The sequence below is a fragment of the Mastigoproctus giganteus genome, chromosome 11 (assembly GCF_048544385.1).
Source record: "Mastigoproctus giganteus isolate SK-2022 chromosome 11, ASM4854438v1, whole genome shotgun sequence".
In the NCBI taxonomy this organism is placed as follows: domain Eukaryota; kingdom Metazoa; phylum Arthropoda; class Arachnida; order Uropygi; family Thelyphonidae; genus Mastigoproctus; species Mastigoproctus giganteus.
In genome coordinates, this window is record NC_143585.1 from 35086802 (window position 1) to 35107324 (window position 20523).

General features: G+C 38.7%; 1 protein-coding gene across 1 annotated transcript in view; it reads left to right on the forward strand.

Annotated features, from left to right (window-relative positions):
* Positions 1–20523, forward strand: part of Mms19 (MMS19 nucleotide excision repair protein) — a 180965-nt gene that overhangs the window by 78285 nt on the left and 82157 nt on the right. Inside the window, exon 13 of the mRNA XM_090384395.1 lies at positions 8814–8889. Within this exon, the coding sequence (XP_090240521.1) occupies positions 8814–8889 (76 nt within the window). The remainder of the gene's footprint in view (positions 1–8813; positions 8890–20523) is intronic.

Consider the following 20523-nt stretch of genomic DNA (forward strand, 5'->3'; position numbering starts at 1 on the left):
AACTACACAGCGAAGAATGGAACGAATTACATTGGGAATCAGACCATTAGATAAGAAGAGAAACATATGGATTAGGCAGCAAACTCAAGTAAAGGACATTCTTATCAAAACTAAAGAACTAAAATAGTCTTGGGCAGGACACATAGCTCGAAGACATGATGACAGATGGACTAAGAAAATAACAGAATGGTACCCAAGAGGAGCTAGAAGAAAACCTGGAAGACAATGGCGGAGATGGATAGATGAAATTCATGAGTTTGTGGGTAGTAAATGGATGGCCATTGCACAAAACAGAAGAAACTGGAAAGTTGCTGGAGAGGCCTTCATCCTGCAGTGGATTGAAAATGGCTGATGATGATGACAATTTCTGTTGGAAAGAAAAACGTCAACAACTTACATAAATAAACACAACACCAAACAGAACACGTGTATTATTCTATCACAGCAATCTTGCTAGACAGTTCCGCCGAGTGTTCGCAGGCACAGATATCACACTTATATTTTCTTCATACAATAAGTTACAGACTCTGTTTAATACATATAAAGAAACACACAAATACTCAATAAATGACATCAACAATATTATATATTTAATTAAGTGACAACAAGGTTGTAATTTAACAAATAGATATTTATTTACAGTATACCCAGTATAAAATAAAATATTTCAGTAGCTTTTGGAACTCGTGTCCCTTTATCAACTGACAAATTTGAATACATTACAAGCAAAGTGTGGCACGTTACTCATTCGTCATTGTTGTAGCACGGACGTGTGCTGCCTTGCACCAGTGATCATCAATCAATAAAACGGTTGTCTCCAGGATTGGATGTATACGCATGCCTTTCTGGCGATTTAATGCCTTAGGGTTGTTCATTATGTTTAGTGACTCTAGCCATAGGCGGTGGCGAAAGTGTCGCGCGTGGTCCACTATCTCAAAGTCGCGCTTGGGGTCAAGATCGTGGTTGGTAGCCCAAAAATGTTCTGCAAGCGCGGACTGGTCAGTTTCGGCAAGCCGGATTGCTCTGTCGTGTTCCGTGAGGCGATCCTGGAGACGTCTCGATGTCTCACCTACGTAGCAACTGTTACAGGCCCTACAGGTGATACGGTACACTACATTGCTGCGTAAGACAGGTGTGACAGGGGTCTTCACACTGGAGACAAGTGAACGTAGGTTCCTACCTGGTAATTGTACACATTTGATGTTGTAACTTCTCAGGATCTTCGAGATACGTCCTGACACTCCTGGATAGTACGGAATGTAGGCGGATGATATGCCGACTTGCTTCGGAGGTCTTGGGTTGGAAGTAAGTTCTTGTGCCTGTAACAAGCATCTGTTTAGTACATGGGATGGATAACCGCATCTGGTTAGGTCCGCCTTCACACGGGAGATCTCGTTACGTCTAATTGTGTCGGTGCTGGAATGGCTCCAGGCCCTGGAGAACAGGGTGCGGGCAGTGCTATTGAGATGGCTTGGAGCGTGGCCGGACCCGTAGTTGGTGAATTGACCACACCACATGGGTTTGCGGTATACTGAGGTCTCTAGATGTGGGCCTACGCGATGCACTAGCACGTCCAGAAACGGGAGCGAACCGTCCACCTCTGATTCTACGGTAAACTTGATGAAATTGGATAGAGAGTTGAGGTATTCTAGTAGTACCGTTTCAGAACCACGTGGTATTATGGTAAAAATATCGTCGACATATCTACACCACGTTGTAATAGGTGTAGGTGGGTTCTGGTGTATCTGCTTCTCCAGATCTTCCATGGCGATGTTAGCTACTACGGAACTGACAGGGGCACCCATAGCAGTGCCATGTACTTGTTTGTAGAGTGAGTCTTCAAAGGTGAAGATGCTGCTAGAGAGGCATAGGTTGAGGGCGGTACAGATGTCATCAGTGGATAGTGACGTCCTGGATTGGAGGCTTAAGTCGCTCTCAAGGAGCCTTCTGGCGCAGTGCACGGCCTGTTGGACGGGAATCGAGGTGAATAAAGAAACCACGTCAAATGATGCCATGACATGAGTTCCGAAAGCTACTGAAATATTTTATTTTATTTTATTTTATACTGGGTATACTGTAAATAAATATCTATTTGTTAAACTATGGACCCCAGTACTCCAGGCCCATTTGTCACTATTCGATCACTTTATGGCCATAATACCTACAACGATTGTGCACAGTTGCAAAAGTGCTTCCTCTCAATAGCTCGCTACAGGCAACATTTACGCTTCGCATACAGATGCAAAAGCAATCGAATTATACCTAAAGGGTTCCGATACAAAGCCCCGTTCCACAACTCTCATATGGATCGTGCCTGCTTTAACTTCAGCCTACGCACGTTAAATTTATGGATATCCCATCTCCACCGTGAAATCAGGAACGCTGACTACAACAAGTCCAGACTGTTACAACATCTACAAGGTAAGATCTCGCCTATTGTATTCACAAACCTTATACATACCATCTGCCATCGGGCTAGTCAGACCTCGGATACCTACCGTTTACGCCAACAGCGCAAGTTCATAAACTTGAGCATAGAAACTAACTCCTTAAAGACGAACACTCGTTCAGACGACACGACTTCTTTCGTCTTGAATCTAAGTAACAAACAACTGTCCAACGAGCAGCTGAGTGTTTTATCAAACGGTATGAAATTCGCCGTTATACCATCGAAACCTCCCATCACACAGCTCGCTATGGGTATAGAAGCCAGTATTACCAATCTTCCCGAAGAAACTGCCAACGAGATCCGATTCAAGACTGCCGCAGTCCTCCGCAACACTCGAAAAACGTGCTCAAACCTCAACCACCGCCAACGTGCCGCCCTGTCATCTATAAGAAAAGACAACTCCATCGTTGTACTTCCTGCGGATAAAGGGCGCCGGACTGTTGTGCTGGACCGATCAGCCTACCGAGAGAAAGCCTTGGCCCTATTACTCGATCCTAACGTATATGAACCTCTACCTGATCCTCCCGTTAAAGTCTTGAAACGTCTGGAAGCAAATGTTAATAAACTTGTCCACGCATGGCTTAAAGATAAGAAGATCCCGACCGCGACTCACCATCTTCTGCGTGCTACTGGCTGCCAACTACCGCAATTCTACGGATTACCAAAGATCCATAAACCGGGTATTCCTCTCAGACCTATAGTGTCTTGCTGCAGTGCCCCAACGTATGAACTGTCCAAACACATCGCGAGCCTCCTCTCGCCTCTTATAGGTAATACATCTCACACCGTTAAAAACAGCAGTGAATTCATTAACACCATTAAGGACATTTCAATCCCTGATAACTCTGTCATGGCATCATTTGACGTGGTTTCTTTATTCACCTCGATTCCCGTCCAACAGGCCGTGCACTGCGCCAGAAGGCTCCTTGAGAGCGACTTAAGCCTCCAATCCAGGACGTCACTATCCACTGATGACATCTGTACCGCCCTCAACCTATGCCTCTCTAGCAGCATCTTCACCTTTGAAGACTCACTCTACAAACAAGTACATGGCACTGCTATGGGTGCCCCTGTCAGTTCCGTAGTAGCTAACATCGCCATGGAAGATCTGGAGAAGCAGATACACCAGAACCCACCTACACCTATTACAACGTGGTGTAGATATGTCGACGATATTTTTACCATAATACCACGTGGTTCTGAAACGGTACTACTAGAATACCTCAACTCTCTATCCAATTTCATCAAGTTTACCGTAGAATCAGAGGTGGACGGTTCGCTCCCGTTTCTGGACGTGCTAGTGCATCGCGTAGGCCCACATCTAGAGACCTCAGTATACCGCAAACCCATGTGGTGCGGTCAATTCACCAACTACGGGTCCGGCCACGCTCCAAGCCATCTCAATAGCACTGCCCGCACCCTGTTCTCCAGGGCCTGGAGCCATTCCAGCACCGACACAATTAGACGTAACGAGATCTCCCGTGTGAAGGCGGACCTAACCAGATGCGGTTATCCATCCCATGTACTAAACAGATGCTTGTTACAGGCACAAGAACTTACTTCCAACCCAAGACCTCCGAAGCAAGTCGGCATATCATCCGCCTACATTCCGTACTATCCAGGAGTGTCAGGACGTATCTCGAAGATCCTGAGAAGTTACAACATCAAATGTGTACAATTACCAGGTAGGAACCTACGTTCACTTGTCTCCAGTGTGAAGACCCCTGTCACACCTGTCTTACGCAGCAATGTAGTGTACCGTATCACCTGTAGGGCCTGTAACAGTTGCTACGTAGGTGAGACATCGAGACGTCTCCAGGATCGCCTCACGGAACATGACAGAGCAATCCGGCTTGCCGAAACTGACCAGTCCGCGCTTGCAGAACATTTTTGGGCTACCAACCACGATCTTGACCCCAAGCGCGACTTTGAGATAGTGGACCACGCGCGACACTTTTGCCACCGCCTATGGCTAGAGTCACTAAACATAATGAACAACCCTAAGGCATTAAATCGCCAGAAAGGCATGCGTATACATCCAATCCTGGAGACAACCGTTTTATTGATGGATGATCACTGGCGCAAGGCAGCACACGACCGTGCTACAACAATGACGAATGAGTAACGTGCCACACTTTGCTTGTAATGTATTCAAATTTGTCAGTTGATAAAGGGACACGAGTTCCGAAAGCTACTGAAATATTTTATTTTATTTTATTTTATACTGGGTATACTGAAAATAAATATCTATTTGTTAAACTATGGACCCCAGTACTCCAGGCCCATTTGTCACTAAGGTTGTAATGCATGCTACATCGGGAGCACTACCACAAAATACGGTTCTACAAAAAATTCCAATACACGTGCTTATTGCCATTATAATAGCTTCAGAACTGGTCAAACCAGCACCGAACTCGCACAACACGTACATTCTCATAACCACAACCCCTAATCGATTCAGCCATCACATTTATCAAATTAAGATCCAGCTACAAAATCTTTTGATACGAGGCGCTTATTATAGAATGGTGCCGCCATAACACCAAACTTAACGTTGTAAATACAAAACTACCTACCAACCTCTCTCCAGTCTGGAATCTTTCGCACATAAGATTCCCACATGTTACAAATTGCATCGTGGGAATATAGAAGTTATTTAAAAACATGCAATTTCTTTCCTTCTTTTTTAGTACTGCCAACTGAAGACGTTAATATGAAAGTTACTCGTTCATGACTATTGGCTTCACCATTTGCATATTATTTTTATTTTTAAAGTTTAAAATTTAATTCTTCAAATGACAACCAGGGACGAAGTTGTGCTCTTCTACTTCCTTGAGCAAATCTTAATTCCGTGTTCATATAAACATCTCATTCTTAACTTATTTTAAACCATTTTGAGCTTCAAATTATACTTAGTTTCCACCCTAACTTCATGTAATGAAGCAGATTTATCCAAGGTCCACTCATTAAGCTCTCCAGTCTGGACTCTTTCGCACATAAGATTCCCACATGTTACAAATTGCATCGTGGGAATATAGAAGTTATTTAAAAACATGCAATTTCTTTCCTTCTTTTTTAGTACTGCCAACTGAAGACGTTAATATGAAAGTTACTCGTTCATGACTATTGGCTTCACCATTTGCATATTATTTTTATTTTTAAAGTTTAAAATTTAATTCTTCAAATGACAACCAGGGACGAAGTTGTGCTCTTCTACTTCCTTGAGCAAATCTTAATTCCGTGTTCATATAAACATCTCATTCTTAACTTATTTTAAACCATTTTGAGCTTCAAATTATACTTAATTTCCACCCTAACTTCATGTAATGAAGCAGATTTATCCAAGGTCCACTCATTAAGCTTTATTGCTATTCAAACTTTGAGTCAATTTCAAACGGTATATTAAGACATTCTATAAATTATTTAAGTGTAAAAATTCAGTCAGACATAATTTTCCATGCAATATAAACAGGTGGCAAGGAAGGCAAATTGTGTCATGTCTGTGATATATAGGACCTTTGTATGTAGAGAAAGGATATCACTATTCTCTTATATAAGGCAATTGTATGACTGCATTTAGAATATTGTGTTCGTGTCTGGAGACCCCCTTGAAAAAAGACATAAGGCTTCTAGATTGGGTTCAGAGAAGAGGGGCCAGGGTGAGGAGTGCTAATTGATGTCCATGTGAAGAATGGTATAGAAGGTGTATGATGTGAAGCTTGGCAACTAGACATCTTGCAATTGATGGGGGAGACTTGATAGAGGTATATAAAGCTGATGATTATCAGCTAGTTTTCTTACATCACTTGACGCTACTAATACTCATTGATTTATAATCTTAGTTTCCAATCTCAGTGGATGAAATAACTTTCTGGAAAAAATTATTTTAACTTATACCACTCTTTCATTTTACTGATTCCCTCTAGGAATCTGTAAACCTTTCATTTTACTGATTCCTAGAGGGAATCAGTAAAATGAAAGGGTAGTATAATTTCACTAACAAAAAAGAAAGAACCAAGGAGCACAACTACAAAATTTTTTGGGAATAACAAGAGGTGAGATTTCATGAATTTTACTTTTGGGCAGCATGTTGTAGATTATTGGCATGAATTGCCTGCCACAACAAAATTAAAAGATTCCTAATGTTTTAAATGTGAATTGTGAAATTCTGTACACTATTAATAAGATTGTCTGACAAAATTTCTCTTGATTAATCTTGACTTTCTTATCTTGTATAGATACTTTGGACCTGTTTAAATCAAAATTGATATATTTTGGTTTCTTGAACTTTGAATTAACAAAGTATAAGTATAAGAACACACAAGTATAAGTAAAACTTATACTTGCGTGTTCCAGTACACTAAAACTAATTCACCAAAAATTGTATGTGTTAAAAAAAAAGGATGTGATTTATCATAAATGCTGTTACTGTTTTAAATTTTAAAATATTTTTTGCCAGAAAGTTGTTCCGTCCACTGAGATTGGAAACAGATTATAAATCAATGAGTATTAGTAACATCAAGTGATGCAAGAAAACAAGCTTATACAGCATTAGCAAAAAAAAAAAAAAAAAAAGCCAGTGGTCCCCATTTAACCTGTCCATCCCTTCTAACACTTTGTCTAGTTCTTTCCTTGAATTTATTCAAACTACCCACCTTTTCTACGTCAAAAGAGAATTTGTTCCAACAATCAGCCACCTGCTGGCTGAAGGCAAATTTTCTCACATCTACCCTTCAACACTATTCTTTCTCGTTTTGATTATATGTCCCCTCATTTGTAATCTGAGAAAGGAGGATTCCATCAGCATTGAGCTTACTCAGTCCATTCAAAACTTTAAACACCTCAATCATATCTTCTAGAAACACCATGAGTAATTAAAATGAACAATAAAAATAATTGATCTACTAAATTACAATGTTATTACATATGAAGGCTGTCAGTTTTTAAACTTTGATCTCTGGTAAGTTAGACTGGTTAAACTACTTCATTTTATATCCATCTACCTGTCTGCCTATCTCCTTTTCTATCTTTATTTATAAATTCAGATAAAAATATGGAATGGAATGTATTAGTTTTTGGTACTTTTGTTATCTCGTCAACCAAATGCACTGATTTTGAAAATAGCAGTGTTTATCATTTAAAAGTTACACTATTTATATATATTTTTTAGTTTTAAATGTGTGTATTTTTTTTTTTTTTTTTTTTTTTTGACGTGAATAATGTCTATGCTGGGGATACACTACGGCTCTCAGGCTGTCACGAAAAGTGAAACGTCTAACCGCTGTTATATCTCCAAAACTAATAGACAATAGTATAAACAATTTATACTTATTTTATCGGGTATATAATGCCATCAATGAATATGCAAGAAAAAATTAGAAATTTTGATATTTAATATAATTTTTTTCAAAAAAACTAAAAAGTTCACATTTTGGTCATTTGCCTTTGCACCTTGGTTACTTTCACTCTCAATCTTCTAAACTATGATAGATAGACATAACAGTAAGTGACAAAAATTGTTCGGTAGGAAATGTAGTTTTTACATCTATAAATAGTTTTGATGTAGCTCTTATGGTTCCCAAGTAATAGCGATGCAAATTTGAGAGAGTTGAAAAATTCGAGCATTTTCAAGTTTGTTTTCACAATATCTTGAAAACTATAAATGTTAGATAAAAGCAGTAAGCAACAAAATTGTTGCCCTTTGAGAGCTCTACAAGGATATATAACTAGATTTCAAATCGGGTTTTTAGTTTTCGAGAGTTGAACAACTCGTTAAAGTAACTACTTTGTTCAGTTACTTCGCATTGTTGAACAGTGCGGTTGTGTTTTTGGCCTATCCACCCATAACCTGTTTGAACCAGTTTAAAGCAGTATGAAGCAGAGTTGTCAAGTGTCAGTGGGCTGATGTCATTTGTTCTGAAGATCCTTTGCTCAGTTACTTCGCATTGGTCAAGCAGTGCGGTTGTGTTTCATTTAGTTAAGTTGTGACGATGCTGAAAGTTACATCAACTAAACGTGTTCAAAGATTTCAATAAAATCACAAATATAACGTTGAAACACAAACACATTTCTTGACTTCATGGAATCAACATTCGATCTTAAACTCGCATCAGATCCTACAAAATCTCCTACGCGTGGTCAATCATGTATCAACTTGGTCTTCAATTGCAATGTTAATAGTTTAAATTGTTTCAACTATGTATCCTACTTTAGTTACCACAAACCTTTGTTATTGATTGTAAATGAAAATACAATAAAATAAAACTGATTTTATTAATCTTAAATTGTATTTTTTCATTTCACATGACTTTATTCACGGATCCACCTTAGGCTCCATGGAGCTAATGTAGATTTTTTTTTTTAGTTTGAAAAGCAAAGGATGATTATAGATGTCTTGATCTCTTTACTAAATGTAGCCAAAAGATTTGGTGGTGTAGAAGGTAAGTTTGCTTTCTTCACCCCCCCCCCCCGAATAACAAATTCTTTCGTAGTTTATGAAAGGTTATCGTACATTTCAGGTTAAATATTAGAGCTCCATACTGACATCTTGTTAGATTTTAATATTAAGTTAATACAAAATCTAAAAGGCTCACTATAGCTTATGTGCCATTAAACACCCATCACACAGACACACAACACAAAATCTATAAAAAAAAAAAAATCAGTTATTTGAGGTGCTTTAGTGTTTCTGGCCTAAAACAAATAATGTTATTAGAATTTTTTAATTATAAAATAAAATATGATTTTCAGAAGCCTTCAAAAATTTCAAGCTTCTACTTAATAAACATGTGCAACCATCAAAATATAGAGATCTTGCTAAAGAGTTAAATAAATGGTACTCATGGCTTTTGTGACTCGTTTTGCCATTCTTTAGATAAAGAATGGCAAAACTTTAAGAGAATTATTTTTAGTGGATGCTGAAAAAGAGGAATATGGGAGAGAGGTCTGTAAAGAAAGAAAATTCAGAATGCCATGGGGAATCCCAAGAATATATTGTGAAAGAGGCTAAAGAAAATCCTTAGTAAGATTTTGGGAAAATGTTTTGCTGTTTAGTTAAAATTCTGAGAACAAAATAAAAAATTATAACTAAGGTAATCAAAAATGAAAATGGGGAAATTTAAAACAAAGGAAGAAGGATCTTTTAGAAGTATGGAATAAATACTTTAATGATTTGTTGAAGAAAGACATTAACAAAGAAGAGGGTAAGATTGAAATGAGGAAAATTTTTGATATTGTCTTTGTGGTAGAAAATGTCATAAAAAATAACATGTATGGAAAGCAACAAAATGTAGATGAAATTAGATTTGAAAGCTCTAGCAAAAAATATCAGCAGTTGCATGAATTGACAAGCAATCAGTCTGACATCCAACAATAACACCCTCTTGAAGTCAGCTTGGCTCATACACCTTTCTTATAAGTGGTCTCAGTTATGAAAATGGGTGTCCAGATACTTTGTGTAGGGTAGTGCACTAATACTAAAGTTACCAAATTTTATTAAATTTTGAATTTTTTTTGTTGGTGGGTATTTTAAATGATATACCACCTAATTTTGTGGTACACCATATAGCTTTATTTAGATTATGACATCACACTTATGCGAATTATATTTTCCAGTTTTACAGCTCACTTTATGATGGTCTGCATGTCCAATATTTCATATCTTTCAAAATTTTGTTTACTTTTTTAACTTCATAAAAATAGTTACCGTTCTGAAATTTGGCAGCGCTTATTTTATAATTTTTTTTCTGATTACTGTAATTGTGAATTTTCCTCATTTCAATCTTACCCTCTTCTTTGTTAATGTCGTGGGCATCTTTCTTCAACAAATCATTAAAGTATTTATTCCATACTTCTAAAAGATCCTTCTCATTTGTTTTAAATTCCCCCATTTTCATTTTTGATTACCTTAGTTATGACTTTTCCTTTTGTTCTCAGAATTTTAACTAAACAGCAAAACATTTTCCCAAAATCTTACTAAGGATTTTCTTTAGCCTCTTTCACAATATATTCTTGGGATTCCCCATGGCATTCTGAATTTTCTTTCTTTACAAAAATTAAAAGTTTGAATTTTTTATAAGATTAACTATTAACACAACATCCCTAAAATACATTTAATATAATGTATTGAGGGAACAATACAACACATGACTTGTTGATATTTAAATTATATGGAAAGTTACCAATGTGTCAAAGTCGGTCACTCTTTTCTCATCAGACTTGTAAACAGAATCCCACAGTTGGTTCAGAAAATTAGTGTATTGAATATGCTGGTTTTGAGAAATTTTTTTTTCTGTACATAGGGATCATAAACTAATTATGTTAATTTCATATGGAATATAGTGTTTTTCATATAATTTAAATATATATTTAATATATTTTTCTGAAATGATCAAGTTTAGTTCTAATTATGTTTATCAGATCACTATCGCAAACTTTAAACTTAAGAGATCTCCATTGTACAGTAATATTTGTGTTCAGCCAATTTGAGGACCAAAATCGTGATTCTTTTGTGTACGAAATTAGCCTTTATTAATATTCCACCTTCTGAAGAAAGGTGACACAACTCAAAAATGGCACTTTTTAATTAGTGCAATAATAATGTGAAAAGACATACAGTTTTTATTTTAAAATTTGTCACAAATGTAATCGCAATACTCACTTCTGTATAGCATTATGTTACCTTTCTTCTGAGCGTTAATGGTCAGTCATGAATCCAGATAGAATGGCACTTATAGTTTTGATATATATTATCATGTAGTTTTATTTAATCTAATGAAGACCACTTTCCTTGCATGTGTTACATTCCTGATGAGGCAGTAATCCATGCATATGGAAAAATGTTATCACTTACATGTAAGCTGTAGTAGCATATGTGGCCTGAATTATGTTAGAAAAATTCTTCTACACCTTTATGATCAGTTGTCATTGTCCCTTTCTCACACACATCTTCCTAATATTAATAAATTTACACTATACGCTGTATTAATTTAATATAGTAAGAGAAAATTTTATAGGTTGTTAATAAAAAAAAATTGGTAAAAATAATTTTTAAATGTAATTGTTTTAAAAATTATATAGAAGGACAAAGATCTCTAACTGCCTCTTTCACAATATATTCTTGGGATTCCCCGTGGCATTCTGAATTTTCTTTCTTTACAGACCTTTCTCCCATATGCCTCTTTTTCAGCATCCACTAAAAAGAATTCTCTTATATTTTTGCCATTCTTCATCTAACGTCATACCAGGAGTACCATTTATTTAACTCTTGAGCAATATCTCTATATTTTGATGGTTGCACACATTTCATTAAGTAGAAGTTGGAAACTTGTAAATTACTCGGAAGCAGAAGAACAATGAGAGTGAGAGTAATCTACAAACCAGAAGATTGTGAAGAATATGACAAGTATCATTACAATCAGATGGAATGTGCAGCAAGTGTGAATTTCTTATTATGGGGATTTTTTTATGTAAAGCCCAAACACAAGAGGTATTAGAACCTAAAGTACTTAGTACCGTGCTTGGGTTGGAGGCTGAGAAGACGAAAGAAGATACTTGTTGACATTGTACTTGAACTTCTGCAGACTGTAATATTCAGGAAACACGTATGAAGGAAGGTTGTTCCAGAAAACGGCAGTTGAATGAATAAACGAGGAAAATGAAAAGTTGGTTCTGTGAGTGTGAAGTTGGACAGTAAATGGATGTTGGCTGGTGGCGGCACATGTTCGGACTGTTTTGAAAGAGAGAGCGGGAATTATAGAAGCCAATTCAGAAGAACAGTGCCCACGGAAGTAGCAGTAGAAGAGGCATGCAGCAGAAATAGTATGTCTATTAGACAGCGAGTGGAGAGACTCTGTTAGAGATGAATCATTAATTAACCTAACTGCCCTCTTTTGAATGGAATCAAGCAGCCTGAGAGAGGTTTTGGGAGCACCACCCCAGATGTGGGAACAATATTCCATGGCAGGGTGGATATGAGATTTATGCAGAGTGAGCAGCTGTTTGGAAGAAAAGTAACGCCGAGAGTGAAAGAGAAAACCAAGTTTTTTAGATGCAGAAGAAGCAATATTTGTAATGTGCTTGTGCCAAGAGAGATTAGAAGTCAGAGTAATCCCCAAAAGAGATATATCATTTTGCCTAGAAATCGGAGTGTCACTAAAGATAAGCATAGGAGCAGAAGAATCCTTTTTGCAAGATATAAGACAAGACTGAGTTTTAGAAGGGTTGAAATCAACTAAGTTGTCTTTGCCCCACTGGAGAATTACCTGAAGATCAGCATTTCAGGAATTGGTAGCAGATTTTCGAGTTGAAGCTGATTGAGCAGGACAAGGTTTCTCAAAATGGAAAGAGGAATGCAATGTGCTATCATCGGCAAAACTATGGATAGGATTTCATTAATATACAAGAGGAATATAGGTGGGGGAAAGAACTGAACCTTTGGGGACACTGGCATTAGTGGAAAAGTTAGAAGACAGAGAGCCTTCTACCATCACCCTCAGTGAGCGATCAGAGAGAAAACTGGATAACCAATTACTAAAAACAGTTGGCAAATCATAAGATGGAAACTTGTTTAGAAGACCTTTATGCCAAACACAATCGGAAGCCTTTGAGATGTCAAGAGCAACTACTTGTGTTTCACCGAACCTTTCCATTGAATTAGTCCATAAATGGGTAACAAGCCAGAATATCACTAGTGGATCAATACTGACGAAATCCATACTGGCGATCGTTGATCAGATGGAAGGTTTCTAAGTAGTTTAAGAGTTGGCAGTTAATTGATTTCTCCATTACTTTAGAAAGAGTAGAAGTAATTGCAATGGGAAGATAATTGGATGGGAGGAATTTGTCACTCTTTTTTGGAACTGGCTGGATATGAGCAAATTTCCAAGCAGAAGGAAAAACACCTTTGGAATAAGAAAGTTTTAGATCATTAGCATTAGCATTAGTAAAGGCATTTGATGCAAGAAAGCAAGCTTATGCAGCATCAGCCAAAAAAAAAAAAAAAACCCACTTCCACTTCACCCCTCTGTTCGTTCAAAATACCTGTCCAGCTGAGCCTTAAACTTATTTAGGCTATCAACCTCCACTACAAGGGATGGAAGTCTGTTCCACCAACCAACCACCCGCTGGCTAAAGGCAAATTTCCGCACGTCTATCCTACATCTGTCTTTCATCAATTTGAATTTATGCCCTCTCAGGTGATTTTTCTGAGCTAGAGGAAGAATCCCATCAGCATTGAGCATGCTCAAACCATTCAAGGCTTTATACACCTCTATCAGATCACCTCGCTGGTGCCTAGTCTCCAGACACTGTAATTTGCAAAACTTAAGCCTTTCTTCGTAAGAGCACCCCTTTGTTCCATTCACTAATCTTGTTGCCCTTCTCTGTACTCGTTCCAGCAGCTCTACATCCTTCTTGAAATGAGGCCTCCAGACCTGTATACAGTACTCTAGGTGTGGCCTGACCATTGCCTTATACAATGGAATAATCACCTCCTTATCCCTGCTGGAAAAATTCCTGGATATCATTGACAATACTCCATGAGCTACTCTTGCCTCCTCGTCTGCACTGCTCAGAGAACTTCATATCTGCCTGCACAATCACCCCCAAGTCCCTTTCATTCTCTACCACTGTCAGTGTAGTACCACAGAGTTGATACGTTGCTCTGGGGTTGCTGTTTCCCATGTGTAGTACTTTACATTTGTCAATGTTAAACTTCATTTGCCACCTCTCAGCCCATCTGCTCAACCTTTCCAGGTCCTGTTGCAGTAGCAGAATGTCAGTAGTGTCCTTGACAACCCTGCCAACCTTTGTATCGTCTGCAAACTTGGACATTAAGCTTGATATACTATCATCAATATCATTTATAAATACAGAAAACAATAATGGACCCAACACTGAACCCTGAGGGACTCCACTAATAACATTATTCCACGATGAGCAGTGTCCATTGATTACCACTCTGTCTTCTCCCCCTCAACCACCCCTTTATCCATAGCAGCAATTTGCCTCCAATGTCACACTGCTCCAATTTGTGTAGCAGTCTTCCATGTGCAACAGTATCAAAAGCCTTTCTAAGATCCAAGTATATAATATCAAAGCTATTCCCTGCATCCAGTTCTTTTGTGACTGCATCATAGTATCCAATCAAATTGGTCAGGCAAGACTTCCCCTTAACAAAACCATGCTGTGTCCGAGCTATAACTGAAGTCTTGTCTAAATGATCCTGCAGTGCTTCTTTAACCAGTGCCTCCATTAATTTTCCTGGAACAGAAGTTAAGCTCACAGGTCTATAATTACTTGTGTCAGCCTTTGATCCTCCTTTGTGAATTGGGATCACATTTGCACATTTCCAGTCTATGGGTACCTCCCCTGAGTCCAAGGAAGCTCTCATAATTATGGCTAAGGCTTGCTTACTTCCTTTGCTGCCTCCTTTAATATAACTGGATAGATCCCATCCACCCCCGGGTGCCCTTCTTGTGTTTATCTTCAACAACCTCTCCTCCACCTTACTCTCAGTTATATCAAGATTCTGTAGCTTACTGTTAGAGTTGAATACACCTCTGGCATTCCCCTCGCTGAATAACTCCTCATGTGTGAATGTCGATGCAAAATATTCATTTAGTTTGTTAGCTACCTGAGCAGGATCATCAACAGTTGACCCATCAATATCAAGTGGACCAATCTGATTCATCCCCTTCCTTCTAGAGTTTACATAAGTAAAGAACTCTTTGCTGTTTTTCTTTGCATCCCTTGCCAAGGATTTCTCGTAATCTCCCTTCGCCTGCCTAACCTCGTTTGTAACTTGGTTGCATATCAACTTGTATCTATCATAGGCTTCTGTGTCATGTATTAATTTGTAAGTATCTCATGCATTTTTCTTCTCTGCCATATGCCTCATTAGTTCATGTGATATCCATTTTGGCCTTAACCTTGAACAATATTTCTTAGTTGGTATGTAAAGCCTAGTAGCTTCCAAGATAAGTTCTTTGAATGCCTCCCATTTTGAATTTGCTGTTGGTAACATCATCAGTTGGTCCCACTGTACAGTATAGAATTTAAATACTGTCTCAGTCCATCGTAGTCGCCTTTACGGAAGCAATAACCCTTCCCTTTACCCCTAATGGTAGTTACCTCTTTGAGTAAATCCCACTTCAGCACACTGTGATCACTGCCACCTAGTGGTTCATTTATCTGCAGATTCTTAATGCATGAAGAATCACTGCTGATAATCAAATCAAGAGTATTACTCCCTCTAGTTGCCTCCCGAACATGCTGATGTAGAAAACAATCATCCAATAAATCCACAAAAGTCTTGCTAGTGTGTGAGTGACCAACCCACAAATTCCAGTCAATATCTGGGAAATTAAAATCCCCCATTATAAGACTCTTTGATTTACTGGTCCACTCTATTTCCCTGTACAGTTTCTTATTATACTCATCAGAGTCATTAGGCCTATAGCACACTCCTACTCTCAATTTTGATCTCCCAATGCTTATGTCACACCAAACTGACTCAACACTGCACTGTCCAGCGATGTCGACTGGCTTCACTTCCTTGGTTTTTGTGTTTCTTAACTAATAGCATAACCCCTCCCCCCTTCCTATCCTGTCTATCCTTTCTGTAGACGTTGTACTCCCCAAATTGCAGTTCTGCATCCCTTATATCTGTGTGACACCACGTCTCTGATATCCCAACAATATCTGCCTTTGATGTTTTGAGCAATACCTCAAATTCATCAAATTTATTTACTAAACTCCTAGCATTGGTGTACACGCAAGTATACCTGCACCTGTTTCTATTCTTAGCTACCCTAACACAACCCATGTGTTTACTTGTACCGCAATGGCTCCCAGCAGTCTCTGAAATATCATGCATCTTGTTTTTCAGGCTTCTGCTCATTCTAATAGAAGCAGTGCAAGAATCTCTTTCACCTCTGCCAGTGGCTACTGTCAATCTATTGGTCTTTGTCTGCCCCCAAGCTAGCAGTTTTCCGACCCACCTGACACTGCCTCGATAGCATCAGCAAATATTCTTGCACCCTTTCTATTTAAGTGTATCCCATCCCTGTAGAAGTAATCTCTCCTGTTAACAAGTACAGTCCAGGCTGAAAAAAATTCTACCCCTTGAGCCTTGCACAATCTTTCCAGGGCCGAATTGATCGACAAGGCTCTCATCATATACTCCCTCCTATCGTGTCTGGGCAGAATTGCAGACACTTTCAAATTCAACCCTAATTCTCGGCTTTTGTTCAACAGTGATCTGTATAAAGTGAAAAAAAGGCGGCAAAGAATAGGAGTAAGTTCAGGAGCACAGGTTTTGAGAACAAGTGGAGAAATACCATCGGAACCTAGAGCTTTCTTAACATAACGATTTGTCAAAATTCTTCTGACATCCTTTTGACGGAAGACCACAGGAGACATTGAATGGAGCGTGTCGGGAATTGTCGAAAGTGTTTTACCAAGATCATTAATACATGAGTTGGAATAAAAATGGGATGCTAGCAGGTCAGCTTTATCCTTGACTGAAGTAACAACAGAACCATCTGGTTTGGACAGAGGTGGGAGCAGAGATGGGCAAAAGTTGCGGCCAATAGCTTTGGCAAGAGACCAGAATGCTCGACTACCATGAGGATAAGAAGCAAGTTTTCTACTCTTAGCCTGTTCAAACTCTAGTTTGGACTGATTAATAACTGCTTTACAATTGTTGCGAGCTTTGGTGTAGGCAGAAAATGAAACTGAAGAATTAGAAACAAGCCAATTATGATATGCAACATTCTTCTCTTGAACAGCCTTAGCACATTTATTGGAAAATCAAGGTTTAGATAAAGGACGAGATTTTAAAGTGGAGTGTGGGATAAAGGATTCCATTCCTGCAAGAATAATTTCGCTGACACGATTTGAGCAAACATTGACATCAGAAGTTTTGAAACAGTAATCCGACCAAGGAAAAGAAGAAAAGAAATCTCGCAAGTCATCCCATTTTGCATTCTTGTAATGCCAAACAACACAAGGTTGGGAATACCCATGAGATAAAGGTTCCATTGGAGAAGAGACAATCACCAAGTTGTGATCTGAAGTGCCTAAAGCATCTCTCACTTCAACCGTGTACTTAAAAGGGTTGTTAGTGAGAAAAAGATCAAGTGTATTGGCTGTATGATTAGGATTGTCCGGTATTCTTGTAGGTAAATGAACAATCTGTGCTAGGTCATTAGTAATTGCAAAAGCCTCAGCATCTCGACCTGCTGGGTCAGTGTGACTAGAAAACGGAAGCCAGCTGGAGTTGTGAACATTAAAATCACCAAGGAAAATTACCTCACTGTTAGGAAAGTTGGACTGGAGAAAGTAAAGTTGCAAAGAGAGGAAGTCAAAGAGCTCCAAGTGATTAGTGGAGTTGGGAGAACGGTAGAGACAACAGATGAATTTGACACAATGTGGTATAGAGATTTTAAGCCAGAGAAGATCAAAGAGAGGAAATTCCAAATTGCCAAGTCTGACAGGGAATATCAGAACGGACATATGCACAAGTACCACCTTTGAGGCGAAAGGAATCATACAGCGTATAATTTGGGCATCTGAGATGAACAGTAGTTGAATCAACCGATAACTGAGATTCTGTCAGAAAAAGTGCATGGAGTTTGGCAGACTGCAAGTGGAAATGGACATCGTTGAGATTAGAATTGAGACCACGTATATTTGTGAATTTTTATTCTGCCCCAGATTGTTTGGAATAAGTGGGAGGGAAACTCACAATGGGGAAAAACTTTTTAAAATAAACTAGATGATTATTATTTGTATAGAGAAAGGTGCGAATATTCTTGACATCATCATTACTAACAAATCAGATGATATCACAGGGCTTAAAATACAGGAAGCATTGTCAGGAAGTAATCATGCAATCGTCAGCTGTAAGATGAAGAAAGATGTTTCAGTAATTAACGGTAAAGGCAATCGGTTCTAACTTCGAAGAGGGTACTTTGACAGTTTAAGACAATATGTGACATCTGTGAAATAGGCAGATTGCCAAGGATGGTGAATACATTTGAATTATGGAATACTTTTAATCAAAAATCACAGAAGCCATGAATGCATACATACTTTTACGAAAATATTGCAGGAAGAGGATGCCGAAATGGATGACTGTGGAGTTGGCTGGTCAAATAGAGCAGCAAAAGATAGCATGGCACAGTTAGTGGGCATTGAAAAGTACTGAAGCCTACAACAGGTACAAGTTGATCGGTAATAGTACCACAAATAAGGTCATGGAGGCCAAGGCTGTGTATGAGAAAGCATTGGCTAAGAGAGCAAAGAATGGGGAAAATTGAGAGTAGGAGTGTGCTATAGGCCTAATGCCTCTGATGAGTATAATAAGGAACTGTACAGGGAAATAGAGTGGGCCAGTAAATCAGAGAGTCTTATAATGGGAGATTTTAATTTCCCAGATATTGACTGGAATTTGGGGACTGGTTACTCACACACTAGCAGGGCTTTTGTGGATTTATTGGATGATTGTTTTCTACATCCGCATGTTCGGGAGGCAACTAGAGGGAGTAATACTCTTGATTTGATTATCAGCAGTGATTCTTCATGCATTAAGAATCTGCAGATAAATGAACCACTAGGTGGCAGTGATCACAGTGTGCTGAAGTGGGATTTACTCAAAGAGGTAACTACCATTAGGGGTAAAGGGAAGGGTTATTGCTTCAGTAAAGGCGACTACGATGGACTGAGACAGTATTTAAATTCTATACAGTGGGACCAACTGATGATGTTACCAACAGCAAATTCAAAATGGGAAGCATTCAAAGAACTTATCTTGGAAGCTACTAGGCTTTACATACCAACTAAGAAATATTGTTCAAGGTTTAGGCCAAAATGGATGTCAGATGAACTAATGAGGCATATGGCAGAGAAGAAAAATGCATGGGATACATACAAATTAACACATGACACAGAAGCCTATGATAGATACAAGTTGATATGCAACCAAGTTACAAAGGAGGTTAGGCAGGCGAAGGCAGATTACGAGAAATCCTTGGCAAGGGATGCAAAGAAAAACAGCAAAGAGTTCTTTACTTATGTAAACTCTAGAAGGAAGGGGATGAATCAGATTGGTCCACTTGATATTGATGGGTCAACTGTTGATGATCCTGCTCAGGTAGCTAACAAACTAAATGAATATTTTGCATCGACATTCACACATGAGGAGTTATTCAACAAGGGGAATGCCAGAGGTGTATTCAACTCTAGCAGTAAGCTACAGAATCTTGAAATAACTGGGAGTAAAGTGGAGGAGAAACTGTTGGAGATAAACACAAGAAAGGCACCCGGGGTGGATGGGATCTATCCAATTATATTAAAGGAGGCAGCAAAGGAAGTAAGCAAACCCTTAGCCATAATTATGAGAGCTTCCTTGGACTCAGGGGAGGTACCCATAGACTGGAAATGTGCAAATGTGACCCCAATTCACAAAGGAGGATCAAAGGCTGACACAAGTAATTATAGACCTGTGAGCTTAACTTCTGTTCCAGGAAAATTAATGGAGGCACTGGTTAAAGAAGCACTGCAGGATCATTTAGACAAGACTTCAGTTATAGCTCAGACACAGCATGGTTTTGTTAAGGGGAAGTCTTGCCTGACCAACTTGATTGGATACTATGATGCAGTCACAAAAGAACTGGATGCAGGGAATAACTTTGATATTATATACTTGGATCTTAGAAAGGCTTTTGATACTGTTGCACATGGAAGACTGCTACACAAATTGGAGCAGTGTGACATTGGAGGCAAATTGCTGCTATGGATAAAGGGGTGGTTGAGGGGGAGAAGACAGAGAGTGGTAATCAATGGACACTGCTCATCGTGGACTAATGTTATTAGTGGAGTCCCTCAGGGCTCAGTGTTGGGTCCATTATTGTTTTCTGTATTTATAAATGATATTGATGATGGTATATCAAGCTTAATGTCCAAGTTTGCAGATGATACAAAGGTTGGCAGGGTTGTCAAGGACACTACTGACACTATGCTGCTGCAACAGGATCTGGAAAGGTTGAGCAGATGGGCTGAGAGGTGGCAAA